Raw genomic sequence first — 17207 nt, 5'->3', positions numbered from 1 at the left:
CCGGGATCAGCCCGGCCGTGCGGGCCCGGGATCAGCCCGGCCGTGCGGGCCCGGTCCCGAAGGCACAGCGCGGGGCGCCACAGAGCGAGCACAACAAGCGCCCGCCCGGCCACGCTGACGCTGATTGGCGGCTGCAGCGGCCAGCAGCCATGAGCGGCGCTTTGTGATTGGTCCGCAGGTGCAGACCCGGGAGGGGCGGGGCGGCGGAGGGTACATAAGGAGGGAGCGGCGCAGGCGGAGAGGGGTGTTGGGTAGGTGTTGTTGCCGTCGTGCTGTGGGCGGCTGCGTGCAGTGTTGCGGGGCTCAGCCCGTGGCGACAGCGGCAGCTCCGAGTGTCCGCGGCGGCAGCGGCGGCGCCGASTGTCCCCAGCCATGCTGTGCTATGTGACCAGGCCGGACGCGGTGGTGATGGAGGTGGAGGTAGAGGCGAAAGCCAACGGCGAGGACTGCCTCAACCAGGTGAGGGGTTTTCTCCCCGCCGTCCGCCCGCGCTAGAGCTCGGGGCGGAGCCCGTGACGAGCGTAGCGGTAACCGCGGGGCAGCGCCGAGCGCTGGTGCCCGGCAAACACGCGGCTCTCCGTGACAGCCCGCCGCTCTCTCCCCGCGGCGGGGCCCGGACGCCCGGCGAGGGGCGGCGGTGACGCGGGGCTGGGCCGTGCGGGGGCGGCCGCGGCGGTGGGGGCGGGGAGCGCCGCAGTCTCCTCGCTTCCCTTATGGTTTTGGGTTTTTATTTTCTTGAGGTTTTTTTTCCACTCCCTTCTCCATATTGGATGCCGAGGGTGCTGCATCCTTCGCCTCGGGGCTCTCTGGCCCCTCTACCGTGGGAAGCGCAGGAGAGGCCTCGCCTCTGAATCCCGCTGGAAATGTCCCCGGGGAGGGGACACGAGTGGGACCAGAGGTAGTGTGTTGTAGCACCCGCTGCATCCTACCATCTGCTTCTGGGCCCGAACGGGCTGGAGCTGCTGTCCAGGTGTCTTCTCGCCTTTCTGTCACCACCGCTTGGGTGTGTTTGCGGGGGATGCTGGGGAGAGACGGACGTAGCAGTCCGGTCTGCTGGAGGCACCTAAAACAAATTGTGGGTGACTGTACTTTCTTACTTCTCCTTGCCCAGAAAGTGCSACTGATTGTGAYGCTGAACAKCAGGTATTTTCCTCTTGGGGAAATCCGCTCACCCTCCGAAGTGCCTGTCCTGGAGATGAAATTTGACCTTGGAAGCCCATGTGCCTTTTGGCTAGTGGAGAAATTCCTAGTTCATGCTTAGTGTTTTTCTCTGTGATGTTTTGTATGCAACCTAAAATCCAAGTAATTAAGCCTTTGTATGAAGGTGCTGACAGCAGGATTTTTTTTGTGTGTGTGTTTTAAGTAAGCTKTCTGAAAGAGCACTTCAGATGTTACTTTTCATTGTCATATTGTAGCCGGATTGTAAAGAACCTCATTCTTTCAGGTTTGCAGAAGGTTGGGSATTATAGAAGTTGATTATTTTGGACTGCAGTTCACTGGCAGCAAAGGGGAGAATCTATGGCTGAATTTGAGGAACAGGATCTCCCAGCAGATGGATGGTTTAGCCCCTTATCGATTGAAATTGAGAGTCAAGTTTTTTGTTGAGCCACATCTTATCTTACAGGAACAGACAAGGTAAGTGAATATGGTTGTAAGTACATTTAATTTAATACTTCGTTTTCAATTTCTGTAACTTATGAAAATRATTGCACACAGTTTTTATTTCTTTTATCTCATGGTAATTTTACTTGACTTTTCTATGTAGTTTTAAAATCCTAATATTGTTGAAGTTTGTTACTGCTTCTTTCTAGGAAAAAGTAATTAAATTGGCAACATTAAGTTTTGTGTAGCTACCAGTAAGTAATGAGTGTGAGTGATTTCGTGAGCAGATAGTGCTGGAACCAGAAGAAACTAAGCTACCAATAGCAAACTTTTTATATGGTATTTGTGTGTCCGATAGTAACCTCTGGTCTGTGGTGTTACTCTAGGTCATTCTGAACCACTAGTAGGGAAAGGCAGGAAACAATTCCTCCCACAGTGCAAAAAAACTTGCTGAATTCCTTTTTGTCTGGTATTATGTTACAGTAAGTTTCATATAGCTACAGGCCCTTAGAAGCTACAAATGAAACAGCTGTTTCACTGCTTCTGTGGCCAGTCCTCTTATCCAAATTGTTATACAGCTATTAAATCAGAAGAAGTAGTCTTCTAAGATTAGTAGGGAACACTTTTTTTACTCCTTGAGTTTGATTACCATATGAATTGCAGCTGAATTGTCTTTAAAGAGTGCTGGGCACATATGTATTTAATGCTGACCTGTCAAATACTTTTTCCTGTTTTGGATAGTGCAATTAATATGGATGGGCCAATTGAAATCTAATGTTTCTATATGATAATACCAAAACCCATTTTCACTACTTACCTGAACTTGGTACTCTCAGAATCCTTGACTTCTTAACAGAATACTTTCAGAATTAAGACCRTGAATATGACATGGTGGTTCTGCACAGAATGTCTAAAAGAACTTGGTCAGAGACTGACACTCTAATTTGGTGTTTATTTCATAAGAAAAAGGTTTTGAGTTAGGATGCATGCAGGTATTGTTTTATTTTTTTTTTAATGTGTAGGGGAGAGACTTTTGGGGGGCTCATCAATACGGTTGAAGTTTTCAGAATGGTGGGGTGGTAGACCATGGTTGTCCCGGACAATAGCTTCACTTAGGCAAACGCATTCAAACTGAGGTCCATTTTGATACATATTTCRGAAATAAATCCTACTATCCATGGTATATCTTTCTGTAAATAAACTTATCCTCTTATTTAAATATTCTCAAGAAGTGTAAAATCAAATAACAAAGGGGATTTATGTAGAACAAAAGGACCCACACAGTTTCATACCTGATGAGGCAGAAGAGATTACTCTGAGCATGTCAAATGCATCTCCACTCACAGAACAAATCAGGGTGAAAATTGGAGGAAACCTAAAAGCGGTAGTTTTATGCTATCATTGATGAATTCTTGTTCAACTTCACAAGCATTTTGCAGACGTCTGTGTTCCTGCCTTTAACACTGTCAATGCAAGACTTGGCAGGAGGTGGAAGTTAATAGAGAGGCTGAACTGGTGAAACATTCCCTAAGGGCCTAAAAGACCGGCTTGTGTAGCTAAAATGTAATAGAGCTTATACACCTACTTCAATGCAGYAAATATTTCTCCACTGTAAAGGTAATTTAAAAGGATGTAGCTGGGACAAGCTTTATGTATTAATAAACATTGTTCTGAAACTAATTTTTTTAACAATCAGTTTAAAAATTAATCCAAGCTTAGGCATCAGAAGAGATATATTAAAACCAAATACATGGTGCATGTCCAGTTGTAATAAGGGTTTTTTAGTTCTGCATGCCCAGTAGTCCACATGTGGCAGACCTAGAATTCCAGTGCCTGTGGTTAATGTCTGTTTTCCTGGATTGTTGACACTGAGTTTTAGTAGATTGACTTTTTTTTCTACTCAGGTCTGCTTGAGGATTTACATACGCATGTAATTGTGAGTTCATACTTGATTTGTGTGTAAGCATCAAGGAGAAGGTGAAAATCTTGTAAACCTGTTGCCAAACCTAAAAATCAATAGGTATATAATAGAATTGCAAGGATTAGCAGTACAATTGAAGTTGACACATTATTGTATCTTTATCTGCAAAGTCTTGATGAAGAAAGTGATGGGTACCCTTAGTTTCCTATAAGCAGTTAATGTCCATATCTGATGTGTGGGGTRTTTCTGGCAGAGCAGTTGCCTTATTCTGTGTGTGAAGAATGCTGGGGAAGTTTTGCAATCTTTTGCTTGCTGCCTCTGATCCTGTTTTTACATAGATATTAGATGCATGTTGAGATTGCTTTTGAAATCTGAGAAGCTGCAAGTAATTTTAAATTTTGTTGATATGCTTCATCGTGATTATAATAGCAAGTTTTGTAACTGAATTGCCAGTTTTTTTTCTATCTACTCGGGAAACTTTGCCWACCCTAGTTGCTCTGCTTCATTAGAGACCCTTGCCTTGCACTTCAGTTTAAAACTCAGGTGTATGTTTGTTTGTAGCCATTTAATGTTTGGGTTTCTACATGCTAAGAAAGCTCATCTGGCAACAGAACATTGACCTCTGCTTCTGTTACCATTAATAAGCCCAGTGGAAGATTGCAGCCAATTTTAATACTCCTGTGCAAGGCAGCCTTCTTGCTGCACAGTACAAAGACAGAGCCGGTTATAATTGTACCTCTGACCACTGTGGCAATAAACCACTTTCACTAACTGCTTTGGGAGTCTGAGAATTGCATGGAAAAACCCCATTCTACTGCACTTCTTTTGTCAGGGTTCAAAGCAGTTTATTTCTATTCTTTAGATCTCGACTTCCAGGGTTTTTATTTGACTACCTGGTAGTGAATTGTACCACATTATTTCATAGTTTAGAATTGTTTTCAATGGAATAAAAGTGCTTCAGTGCAAGAATGTCATTCAAATGTAATAGGATGCTGTCAGAGTTTTACAAACAAGTCTGAGATGGAAACAGTGTGTTGCTTTAGAGAAGTTTAAGTAGTTACCTATTTTCTTTAGCATGGAAAATCATATTGATTTGAAAAAGATTGCTATCTCTTTGCTTAAAGACACATGTGATGGCCAAGATCGAGATCATAATTCTGGCTTGTGTCGTGTTCGTTTTCACTGTTTTCTGTACCTCTTTGATAGGTCGTGCAACAGTTGGGGGAAAAAAACCTACCCTGCTTTTCACTTCTTCACTGAATGACTTGTGGGTGGTTCATGTATCAAATGTTGTGAAGTGCTGAATTGCAGTGAGGAGCTGGGGCTTAGGGAGGGGGTTATACTTCGCTAATCGGAATTTTCAGGAGACTTTTGAYTAGGGGTGGGTCCGGGATGAGGTGTCCGGCAGCGCTGCGGTCTGGGCGGGTCCCGCCGCACCGGCTGCGGGTGTCGGAGCGTGGCACCGGGGYGTTGACCGGGAGTAGCCCCGGCCCGGCGTCGCTTGGGCACGGCCCGGGAACAAGCTCCGGTTTGGGCTGTCGCGCCGCTGCCCGGGACAGAGRGCTTTTGTGGAACGTGGAGGCTTGAAACTCCTGTTCTCCTTTTAGCAGGGAGAGTGCGGAGCTGGCAAGAGGCCAGTAGCGCAGTCCGGGAGAACGGTGGGCATTAGGGTTAATTTCAACCATGTTAATTTTAACATGGGTTAAATTCAACCTTACTTGTCTTGTGTAGTATGACTGAAAATTAAGTATTCGTCTGTGAGCGATTTAAAATGTGAAATTCTAACAAGCCACACAGTGTCATGAAATATTCAAAAAGCCTGTGTTTTGCCAGCCTTGAAAGTKACAAGTATTATTTCAGAGGCTGGTAAAAGTTGTGTGATGTTTACCAGTATTTGAATGATATTTACAAAGTACACTCTTTTGCATTGTTATCCAGTTGTATTGATAACTTAGTTGAAATTAAGAACAGCCTTGTAAAATCCATTAGAAAATGGGAAAACCATGCTATTATCCTGTAGTATTGAGTAGCCAGCGTAGCAGTGATGTGCTATTTATTACAAGGCAGTGAAAGTGTGTGTGATAGACACTGGGGTGAGTTTAATGAATCTGTTTATCTGATTTGCAGCTGGTAACCTTTTACCTACTCTGCTGAGAACAAGTAAGAACAAAGATACTGAAGAGCATGCAAAAAAACCTGCTTTTTTCATGTGGGATGGCCTTATTTCTGCTTTTAAGAACAGAATTATATTCTAGATTTAGAGATCTTTACATATATTTTTGGGAGAAAAATTATGCCTCCTAATTTTGAGTACTTTAGACTACAGAGCGGTAAATTTGCTTCAGAGTAGGAAAGAGCCTTAACCTGTGGTAAGGAATCATACCCCAATGAAAACAGGCAGTTCCTTGGGARATATGCTGAGATTCTTACCAGTAGTCTGGCAAGAGAATGAGGTCTTTTGGCTACACTTCTAGTTTAGGAATCATTAATCATATGCAAATACTTTTTTGGTAAAGGATTGGAACTTGTCACTTCTTCCAGTGACAGCCAAGATTAGAGCTTAACATTTTTAGCTACTTGTTTGCTGTTTCCCTTGTCTTGATTTAAAAAAAAAAAAAAAAGAAAAGAAACTGCTAGTGGTAGTGCAGAACCTTGATTCCAAATGCACATAATTGTCCTCAATGAGTTACGAAAGAAAAATAAACCTTGTATTACATGTACTCAATACTTTCCATACTGTCTTTTTTTTTTTTTTTGTTGTTGTGGAGCTGTTATTGCCAGTTCGTTTGGATGAACACCTAACTAGATGATTTGCCCCCTCTTTGAAATCCATTGTAGTGAAATACTGATGTCTGTTTCTGGCAGCAGTGTGCAGTATTGTCGGCCTGCATAAATTGCTCCAGAGGAAGACAAAAATCAATTGATGTGATTGATATCTAGGTCTGTGAGTTTGGTTTGGTAGCTATACATTTTTGTGAAATAGACCGTCTGCTGAAATCTCCTTGCAACCTCTCCTTTCTACAGTTTTTGTATCAAATAATTTACAACCTGCAATACATTAGTCACTCTGCACTTGATTTTACTATTTTCTGTGCACATGAAACTTAAATTATATTAAAAACATGGCTCCAAAAATAAGGATGCAAACTGAATATGAAATCACCGGTGTAGCTAGTGCTTGAAGAAAGCCTGTGATCCTATTCTAATTGTAAAACTGCCTTCTGTTCTTTTAGAAAGGAAGAAATCTRTCTGGGCAGTGACTGCCAAAGTGTAGCTTTGGCAAATGTAGTATGTTGCCCTCTAGTCAGATTCCTATGTAGTGTTTTGAACTACTAAACTCAGAAGAAATGTTCTATAATTGAATACACTAGTATCTATAGGTAGCATGAAGTTCAGAGGGGAAGGAAAAGCTATTTTGGGTTCTAGAGACTGTCTTTTGTGCTAATGCTGTCACCTGTAGAGAACTCAGGCTATGACTGCAATGAAAAGTTCTGTTTGTCATTTAAGTTGCCACTAGTTGTTCAGTGTCCCAACATGTCTGGCACGTGTTGAGATGACTAGGAGCCACAACAACTGATGGGCAAAGTTCAGASTTGTGAAGAATTGTTTTCTGTGAAGATTTAAAGGTTAAATGAAACTTTGGCAAGAGTAGTAAAAAGCTGCAGAATGTGCTTAAAACAAAGTGCAAAAGTGCACAAAAGTGCAAAACATACCTTTTGTCTGACTTGAGTTACTTGTCAAATTTATAACAGGTAAKATTAGTGTATCATGTGCAACTGAAGTGGGAATGATGCAGAAACAAAAACATTTAGTTTCTTRTGTGGTAGACAAGCTTAAGACATTCTGTCAGCAATGTTGGAAATGCAACCTTTAGGGAACTTAAACAGTTCAGTTTTCAGTTTTAACAGTCCATTGTTCTAAAACTTGCTAGGTAAAAATTCCATWAAGTGTAAAATACTAGTGCTGAAATAATTCCTTGAAGAAATRTGCATCCTGTTATGTGCAACCTCACTATCTTTAGCGGTGAGAAAWGCTTTAAWTTTTTTTATCATACCTAAAGATTCCAAGAGAGGAGGGAGATGAATTGTCATGAAGCAATTAGGTGCTAATCTAATTTACAAAAACATACATAAATCCTTTCTTGTAACTAATAGAATCTGTGATATGACCAGGTTTTCTACAGACAATCTATTGGATSCTTTGGAATTCCAGAATTAGATAAGGAACTGCCTCAAGGCTCCTAATGCTTTAGTTTTGCTTGATTGTGTTCAGCAATAAAATCACATTTTTATGCCTTTTTCTTTAAGGATAAAAAGACTTCTGGTTTTGTGTAAAAAAAAAAAAAAAAAAAAAAAAGAAGAAAATATTTTGTAATCTAATTCTGGCTAGTGTCATGTTTTGGACCTTTGAGGGGATGATTTTACAATGGATATTAGTAAAACTCAGGAGGAGTGCACTCTGAGGGCAACTGGATGGGCTAATCAAAACCAGTTTTTCAGATGTATAAAATGTTTACAACCGTCACTGTCTTTCTAGATGCCTTTCCTTCATCAAACACACTTAAGGATTCAAAATTAAAAAAAAAAAAAAGAGAACAGCAGAGAATTTGCCACCTGAACTTTGGTTCAGGACAGCTGTTGTAACAGATGAGTGTGAAGTCATTGACTGTCCTGTTATGGATGCAGTTCACGTTATTTTTTATGCAGTTTAGGTGCAGATGGGCTGTTAAATACAGGTGAGTTTTGTCTGTTTTCTCTGACACAATAAAATAGTTTATCATAGTTTAAGCTGGGACAAGAATTTACATAACTAGTTACGTTGAAATAACTGTCCTTTATGTGTGCTGTTTGTTTTTTTTTATCAGGAAAATACAAAGTAGCTGAGTATCTGTGAGATTTTTTCCCTTATGTTGTATGAGCCAGTTTTGGGAAGTTACTGCACATTAGCTGATGTGGTGCTATTTCACATTGTGCCTTAAACTCATTTGTCTTCCTCTGCCATTACAGGCTCTGTAGTAATGGAAAGTGACAAGCCATGCAACTGCTGTATCTGTTTCTGTAATTCATCTGTATTTGCAGAAGCAATATTTTGGTTTTCAGCTCCCCTTGKGTGTTAATAAGGTCTTCACAGCAAGGGGAAAACTCTTGACTTTACCCTGTGTAGTCCATGCTATCATATGCAAAAACCCCTGAAGATACAAGAATTTAAGTGTGGTAGTTGCAACTGTGTTTCAGCTAATGAAAATAAAATTGTTTGATCTTTCTTTGAAATACCATATTTGTAATTAGCACTTAGTTAAAATGGCTAGAAGTTCTGTTACGGTATCTCAGAGGATCAAGAGTGTATGAGAAACTTTATTTTAAGAAATGTTGATTGGAGTTAGAGAAATGCCTAATATTTGAATTTATTCTGACCCTACTGTTTTAATAATTTGTCAAATACTTTGGATTTATTGACTGAGCACCAAAAAGAGTCTGTGCAACCAACCATTTTAAAGAGCTATGACTCTGCAAGGTAGAAGAAGGGGATGGGAGCAGAGGTTTGAGTTTCTTTCAAAGCAAGAGCCTAAAGAAAGAATACCCTGCTAACAGTAGAAAGAACTCTGAAGTTCTGGTCCTCTTGCCACCTGCTCTGGTGTCCTGCACAGTGTGAGGACATTGGCTTCCACCAGACCCCCCCCTAGAACTGATGAAAGGGTGTAGGTTGATATTTAGACCTCAGAGTGATGCGCTTAAGCACTTGCATCACAGCTGGCATGATGCTCTAGCATGACTCAAATGGTTTGCAAAGGGAAGTGTTGGAGCYGTGGCTTGTTGCAGTAATGGATTGTAGGAAAGGTTACAGGATAATTTAATACCAATTCTTTTTTTCCTGATTCAAGAAGTTGTATATGTGAGGCATCTTTTGAGCTGGTATCTTCTTAGTTGCAACTAAGTAGAGCTAAGAAAGAACGCAACTTTTGCAAGTTTTGTAATTGCTCATAGGGCTGAAAAAAGTTCTATTTGCCTTGTTGTACACTGGGAATACAGAATGCTACAACAGAATATATGTAAGATATTATCCAAATTCTCATTGGAAGGAAAGCTCATCACTTACCATCATCTTCAACTACATTGRTGAGCAATTCAGTAAAGCTTTTCTTAAAAGTACCTTACTCTTAATTTTAGAAAAGTAAATGTCCCATTCCTGTGTAAGCCAAGACACACATCCCTATGGGTGCTAGGCTTCATTTATTGAAAGATTTTTTTCAGTGATACATAATTTTGCATCTGGTTTCCATAAATACTTTAAGTCTTAAAAAAATGGTTAAAAATTTATGTTGTATCCCCTGAGGAAAGATAAGGATGATTTTATAGAAGTTAAGGTAGCCTGTAGGGTTATCAACATGCTGCTGTTAACATTGGTGAAAATGTTGATTTGTCTGTCAAGTGACCTATAAGAAAGATAATTAATAACAGCTTTGTGAATGTGCAGCAAGCTGTCAAACCTGCCTTGATCTGAAGTGGAAAGGTCTGACAAAACATAGAAGCTGTTTTTCTGTTTTATTCCACAATGCCTTTTCAGGTGTTTCGTTATTCTGTTAATCATGTCACTGGCAAAAGCACCAAGGCTGTTTACAGAAAGTATGGCTTCTCCTCTTGCATGACAGAAGTGTGTATGCTGTTTTGAGCTGCTCTTCCCAAATTTGCTTTTATGAAATGCAGAATAATGTGTAAATAGCAACAAAAAATGTAAACATAGGAAACTAATTGAAATATTTCATTGATATTTTAGATATTCTTGATGATTTTAAAGTGCTCATTTCTTTTTGTAGTGCTTTTAGATGCCATCTTCAGTTGTAGCCTCATGTTTAAGAGTAAGTGAAGAATAAGATGGAAGCCCTTTTCTTTACCTTGTACCAGACTTGATTTACTTGGTACATTCATTGCAAATTCTTGATTACCTTACATAGCTGAGAGATTACTTGTTATATGTCTTGTTTACAGATGTCATGTAACAATTTGTGTAAGCAAATGTTTCTGGTTGCRTTACAGGCATATGTTTTTCTTGCATATAAAAGAAGATCTTCTTGCTGGTAATCTACAGTGTTCTTCAGAGCATGCAATTGAACTCAGTGCATTGTTGGCACAGATGAACTTTGGAGATTATAATCAGAACACTGCCAAGTACAATTATGAAGAGCTGTGTACAAAAGAGCTCACCACTACCATTCTGGAGAGGTAAAAAGAGCACAATGATCTAGTCTCCTTTTTGGGGACCAACAGCAGAAGGTTTTATTAGGCATTTAATTACTTGTACTAAAGTGTAAAACTGTAACTTAACAGTAATAGCTTTGGAGATCAAAATGCAACCTGAATGTTTGATGTACTGTTTTCAGTTAATTTTTAAGCTCAGTTATGGGGTGGTTTTTAGTTTTGCGGTTTTTTTTTTTTCTTGTAAAAACCCGGGTACTTGGGAAAATAAAGGTATTTCAGTACCTGGAGCAGGGTATTTAAATTGTGAGCGTGTCTTAGASCTACACTTGTGAATGAAAGAATTTATCTGGCTTAGTGCCCTTACTCTGAAAAGTAAACTGAATTTCCAAATGCCTTCATAACTCAATCCCTGAATATCAGGAAACATTGTGTGTCAGTTTTCTGTATTTTTTTTAACTAGGACCTTCRTGGTAGATCTGGGAAATAAGTTGGGGCTGGTGGTATTAGTTGGAAAACCTTAATTAYGTGTAGCTTTTTCATTTCTAAGCAAATGCACAGTATTTTCTCCTTGACATTCTCAAGATGTTTTGGTAATTCTCAACTGTTTCAAGTTCACAGCTTCTGAAAATCCATAGACAGACAAAGCAGGAGCATTTAATAATCTGTTTAACTAGGTCATCTAAAAACCCATGTTAAAACAAGCTGCTGACAGTAACAGCAGATACTTCAGTAGATTCACCTATCCTTAATCTTTGTATCAACAGCATTATTGCGAAGCACAAGGAGCTAGAAGGTCTAAGTCAAGCATCTGCTGAATACCAGATTCTACAGATTGTTACAACACTGGAGAACTATGGGGTAGAGTGGCACGCAGTGAGAGATAGTGAAGGGCAAAAACTCCTTATTGGTGTTGGACCTGAAGGCATATCCATCTGTAAAGATGACTTCAGTCCAGTCAACAGGTATGTGTTTTCTGGAACCATTRGCATGTTCAATTTTCAGCAGTACCAAGCATGCCTTTAGTTTTCACCTAAATATGCAAAACTGCTCTGATAATTACTAAATGTGACTAGTGGGATGTAGGTTCTGCAGAAACTACCTGCTTGTAATCAAGATAACAAGTGGCCTCTTGATTTTTATACATATTTTTGAGGCAGCATCTTTGATCAGCATTGCTGACAATGGTCAGACATCATTGTAACTTCTGATAAAAATGCACARTAGTAGTTTGTGGAAAAAGCCCTTATCTTACAAACTAAATAACCTTTCTTTTTTAATATTAATTTATAGGATTGCTTATCCTGTTGTTCAAATGGCAACTCAGTCTGGGAAGAATGTATATCTGACTGTTACCAAGGAGTCTGGTAATAGTGTGGTTCGCTTGTTTAAGATGATCAGTACGAGGGCAGCAAGTGGACTTTACAGAGCAATTACTGAGACACATGCATTTTACAGGTCAGTATGGCCACTACAGCTGTGTGCTGCTGCTCTTCTCCAGTGTTTGAACTAAGTGCTTAAGCAGCCAGTAGTCTGACTGCACTTTGAAAATACTCTGCAAAATTTCATTGTCTTTGCAGCCTCTCCTTTCCTCTTAAGGCCAGAAACTGAATAGGTTTTTGCTGATTTCCATTTTGTGGGGTGGGAGTAACAAGAAAAGTAAGCAAAATTTTTCCACTATGAATAACAGGATTTCAGAATATAAACATTTTATGTTCCTTTATACTTAATAAACAATACATATATTTTTTGTTCCTGTGTAAGAGGGAGAGTGAGACCAATGGGGAAGATCCTGTCATTCAGGATATGTAGATCCTTTATTTGGCAGCTTCAGTTGTTACCTGTATGCCACCTTCCCATCTCAAATACTTAAAACTTTTTACACACTCAGGATTTTGCTTCATCCCAGCAGCTATCCATTGTCTCTATCCTGTTGTTCTTTGAGGTAGGGGTGCTATACTCAGTTATTGGTGGGCAGTTTTTCAACCCCCTTTCATTCCTACTGTGATGTCCAATATTGATCAGTAGAACTAGCTGTCAAACACACTTTGCAGCATTATCTTAAAATTACCACATGCCAGTTTCAATTACTTTCTGATCTGTGTCTCTGTAGCTTCTGCTGTCCTTTGCAGTTTCTGRTTTTAATTCAAGCAGAATTTTAGTTTGGTAATAACATTTGGCCAGTAAGCTTAGATCTTGGACCTCAGGCCCAGTGAGGCTGTAGTCCTTATGTTCTGTGTGTTTTCTGTCCTGTGCTGCCTAGAGAAGTGATATGCCTTAATAGGCTTCTGGAGGTTCAACCAGATCACTGAAATAAGTGACAAGCATGGTTAGGGTAGCTGAAATACTCAGTGGCAAATACAAATGCCTTAATTCTCTACACTGCATTCACACTGGTTCACTTCAGAATGATGTAATACTGRTATATAAACTACTGGGTGGAAATTGGGTTAAAAGTATTACTTGACTCCRTGATAAAAATTGAGAGCCAGACTCTTAATTGGAATTCTTTAAGGCAGTGTTTGGAAATGCCAGGCAAARAAATGTTGCCTCTGAACTGCGGATTAAGCAAGTGTTTGCTGTTTGTTAGCATWATTCCTTAAGTCCCTTCTGTAGGCTGGCTCCATTTTGCCAGACACTTCACATTTTGAAGATGCAAAGTAACTGTCGCTTTTCCATTTCACGCTTTTCAAAATAGAGTTGTCATGCAAAGATCATTCAAGAGCTTAAATATTACCTCAGACTGTTTTATTTACTGTAATTTTAGTGCTGTTATTTCAACTTTAGGAACAAATTACTCTAGGGATGGGTTTATTGGTATTAAGTAACAAAGCTTGCTTTTGTCGTATTGCATTACAGGTGTGACACTGTCACCAGTGCTGTCATGATGCAGTATAGTCGAGACTTAAAGGGTCACCTAGCATCTCTATTTCTGAATGAAAACATCAATCTTGGTAAAAAATACGTCTTTGACATTAAAAGAACATCAAAAGAAGTTTATGATCATGCAAGGCGAGCTCTTTATAATGCTGGCATTGTGGATCTTGTTTCAAGAAGTGATCAAACCCCACCAAGTTCACCCCTTAAGTCTTCGGAAAGCAGCATGAACTGTGACAACTGTGAGGGTCTCAGCTGCCARCAAACAAAAGCCCTGCAAGAGAAGTTGCAGAAGCTAAAGGAGTCCATGCTTTGTATGGTGTGTTGTGAAGAAGAGATAAATTCAACCTTTTGTCCCTGTGGCCACACAGTTTGCTGCAAGTCCTGTGCTTCCCAGTTACAGGTAAATGCAATGCCATTAAGTTATGAGTTACCAAGTTGTGTTGAAGGTTTGGGTTTTCATATATTTAATGGACATGGATTAATATGTCCATGTTGATGGTTTAGTAAAACTTGTAAAATTTTGTTTGTGATAAACTAATTTCAAAAGAGGATTCTGTCTGAATGATGTGCTAATGCAATTTGTGATGAGGCTAAGAATGAGCTGCATGCTTCTCATCACAGCCTGTCTTAAATATAGGATGATGGAAAAAGTRCTCTGTTATTGCATATGTGAAGTCTGCAGGAAGTGCAGAGACTTTCAAAATATAAAATAAACTAATTTCCCCATGTTTTTCCTTTCCAGTCGTGTCCTGTCTGCAGATCTCGTGTAGAGCACGTCCAACATGTGTACTTGCCAACCCACACCAGTCTTCTCAATCTGACTGTGATATGATCTACATGCACACTTTTAACCCATCATGTACTCTTTAAACTGCACTAATAAGAAATGCAACCATTGATTGTGAAGAAGGCAATCACTCTTGGCACCTATCCATGATCAAAAGCAAAAAATAATGGATTTTTCTAACAAATATTTTTTGTTCAGCATTTCCAACATAGTTTGGGGTATCATCTGAGAGTACAAATGTAACTGATTCTGTTAATTAAAGGATGATCTGTAAGTTTGTAGCAAGGCAGTATTGCCACAAAGCTCGGTGACCCTGGAGAAGTGTCGGGTACACATGCAGATGTACCCAGCRAAAGCAATGCAGCCTCTTTTATGTGCTCTAAATCCTTTTTAGTACGGTTGCACCATTTATTTTAGTAGTAAGACTAGATTTTACACATACCAGTTTAGTAAGGCTCATAGCTGCTGCTTTTAGTAAACTGCTTTAAAGAGATCTCTTTTCTAAAAATTAGTTCTTAAACTGAAGTTACAAGGCTTCACCAAGCAGCTGTGCTTAACTCAGAATTCTATCAAATAGAAAACGATTCTGAGACAATAGCTTTGGAAAAGGAGGACAAGATTGTTAATCTTCAAGTGTTGAGGGTGGGTCCAGAAAGTCTTGTGGTTGACAGTGTCCTGTGGAAGCACTGCTATGTGAGTTCATTCACAGCTCTCTCTGAGTAGTGCAGTCCCAACCTTCCCACAGTCAGTTTTTGACTGGTGGTCTTGGGAGCTGCAGTCAGCTGCCCTTCAAGTTGGCTTTATTTTTGGAGATTTTAAACCATTAAACATGAACAATTAATCTTTAAGGGTTGTGTATAGTTTTAAATGCTTTCTTCAGTTAGCATCTTTAGCAGGAAATGGCCTATCCAATAAAATGTTTTTAATTTCCACCCCCCTACTTGGGCATTTTGGGCTCTGGTTTCCTAWTGTCTTGTCCAGGGTACAGAAGGAACTGGAGACCATGTTTGGGTGCAATACTGGCTTAATCAAAGCTAGAAAAGTACACTGTCACTTTACTGAAATTTTCTGACTATACTTTTCATATTGCCTTAATGTAGTAGTAATGTGTGTTTATGCATCTGTTTCTTTGCACAGACATTTTGTCAAAATATTAAAACTCTACTTTTTTATGACACATTAGCATATAAACCTTACTCTAAGAGGGTATTTATTTTTTCACTTTGTAAAGAGAATTTTTTTTCCTCATGAAGCAAGAGCTTTGTCCTATATTGTAGGCAGCTTCTGTCTTTTTTATATTCAGATTAATAAAGGACTTTAAAAATCTTTGTGTTATTGCTAAGACTAATTTTGTTCTGAAATTCATCTGAGGCATTACTGAATTGAAAACACACTGAAGTATTTTCATGTTTACAGTCTTGAATATTTTGTCATATTTGAGGTAATGAAGTTTTCTCAAGTGTGTGTAAAGGAGGGAAGAAAACTGACATTTKTTCAGGCATTGAACTTTAAAACAGCTGACATATTCAAACCTAGCCTTCAGAACTGACTTGGTCAAGAACATTTTCTATGGTAAATTGCCCTAAATCTATGGAGTATATTCCAGGCAAATGAGAGAAAGAAAAGAATTCAGATTGAGACTAGAGGGTTGGATTTTCAGCAGYCCTGTCTAGCAAGTTCTTAATTACAGAGGTGTCTTTTTTTGATTGGAGCTATTCAGACTTGCTAACTTACAATTCTCCTTTCACATTATTGAAGAGATGGTGCTTGAACACTTCTAGGGCTATGCWCTGCCATGACAAGGAAGGAGTGGTGCACAAGTATGGTCAGAGAAGACTGTCCAGCTCCTGGACCAGTGTACATTAGTGCTTGAGCAAACMTTCCTTGCATCACAAGATTACAACCCAATTCTGTTAATAACATCTAATCCATTCTCTTACGTTAGCTGGCTGAAATGGATAGTAAATTAATATAAATAGATGCTTTTAATCAGATTCCTGTATTAACATGCTACATGATCAAGCTGCTAAAATAGGCAAGCATGAACTCTAGGTCCTTGTAATTAAATTGACTGTGTAATTAGACCTCACTAATAAAAATAATTCCAGTAGTTAGAACTCTAATCAAGGTAGGGTTTGAGGCAGGTTATATTCTGCATTGTGAAATTTGGGCAAAGCCTGTGCCTTCTGTAAACATACTCTATTGACAGTTGAAGAGSTGTGCAGGGCACCAGGCACAAGCTGTGAGCTCTGAGTCCAGGCAGGAGCGTGGCTGGTGCAGGCTGTGACTAAAGCTGCTGGGAACCTGGTTCTGTATTGGCAAAGGAGAGCGTGCAGCACAGGGAAGGCTGACGGACTTTGGCTGTTAGGAGGGGTCCCAATCAGTGTGTTTTTGTGGATTTTTTTTTTAATGAAATGCTGTTACCTGTTGTGAGACTTGAGTAGCAACTCATCTCTTCTGAGGTTTGTAAACTACCACAAAAGCCTCACTGGATTTGTATGTAAGAATAGGACGTAAAACTGCAAGAATAGCTTTGATTTGTTCACAGCCTTCTTTCATCAGAAGTATTGTTTGAAATGTAACTGATCACGCTCTGTAAGGGAAGTTTTGCTTAACCMTCCAACACTGCTGTGACTTGTGTTGCTCAATGTTTGTAGGTCGAGTACACTTTATTACGATAAGTAACTATGTCTGGTCCACATGAGCTGCTGAGTGCTGTGAAGAGTGTAAAAAAAGGATAGGAAATCTTGAACTTCATGTGGCATTTTAGGCATGCAGAAAAAGTCAGGTCTTGTTTGCTGAAGTGCTGTTCTTTCTGCTAAGA

The 17207-nt window shown here is 39.7% G+C and overlaps 1 protein-coding gene across 1 annotated transcript; it reads left to right on the top strand.

Annotated features, from left to right (window-relative positions):
* The first annotated feature begins 241 nt into the window (after positions 1–241).
* Positions 242–15709, top strand: MYLIP (myosin regulatory light chain interacting protein). Its single transcript, XM_057367458.1, has 7 exons — positions 242–459; positions 1445–1635; positions 10558–10743; positions 11484–11681; positions 12010–12174; positions 13576–13996; positions 14339–15709. Exons 1-7 carry the CDS (start codon positions 373–375, stop codon positions 14426–14428), a joined length of 1338 nt encoding a protein of 445 aa, XP_057223441.1. The 5' UTR covers positions 242–372; the 3' UTR covers positions 14429–15709.
* The last annotated feature ends 1498 nt before the right edge of the window (positions 15710–17207 follow it).

The sequence above is a fragment of the Malurus melanocephalus genome, unplaced genomic scaffold (assembly GCF_030028575.1).
Source record: "Malurus melanocephalus ecotype Western Australia unplaced genomic scaffold, MMel_1.1 scaffold_79, whole genome shotgun sequence".
Classification (NCBI taxonomy): Eukaryota; Metazoa; Chordata; class Aves; order Passeriformes; family Maluridae; genus Malurus; species Malurus melanocephalus.
This window is presented reverse-complemented; position numbering and strand designations above follow the sequence as displayed.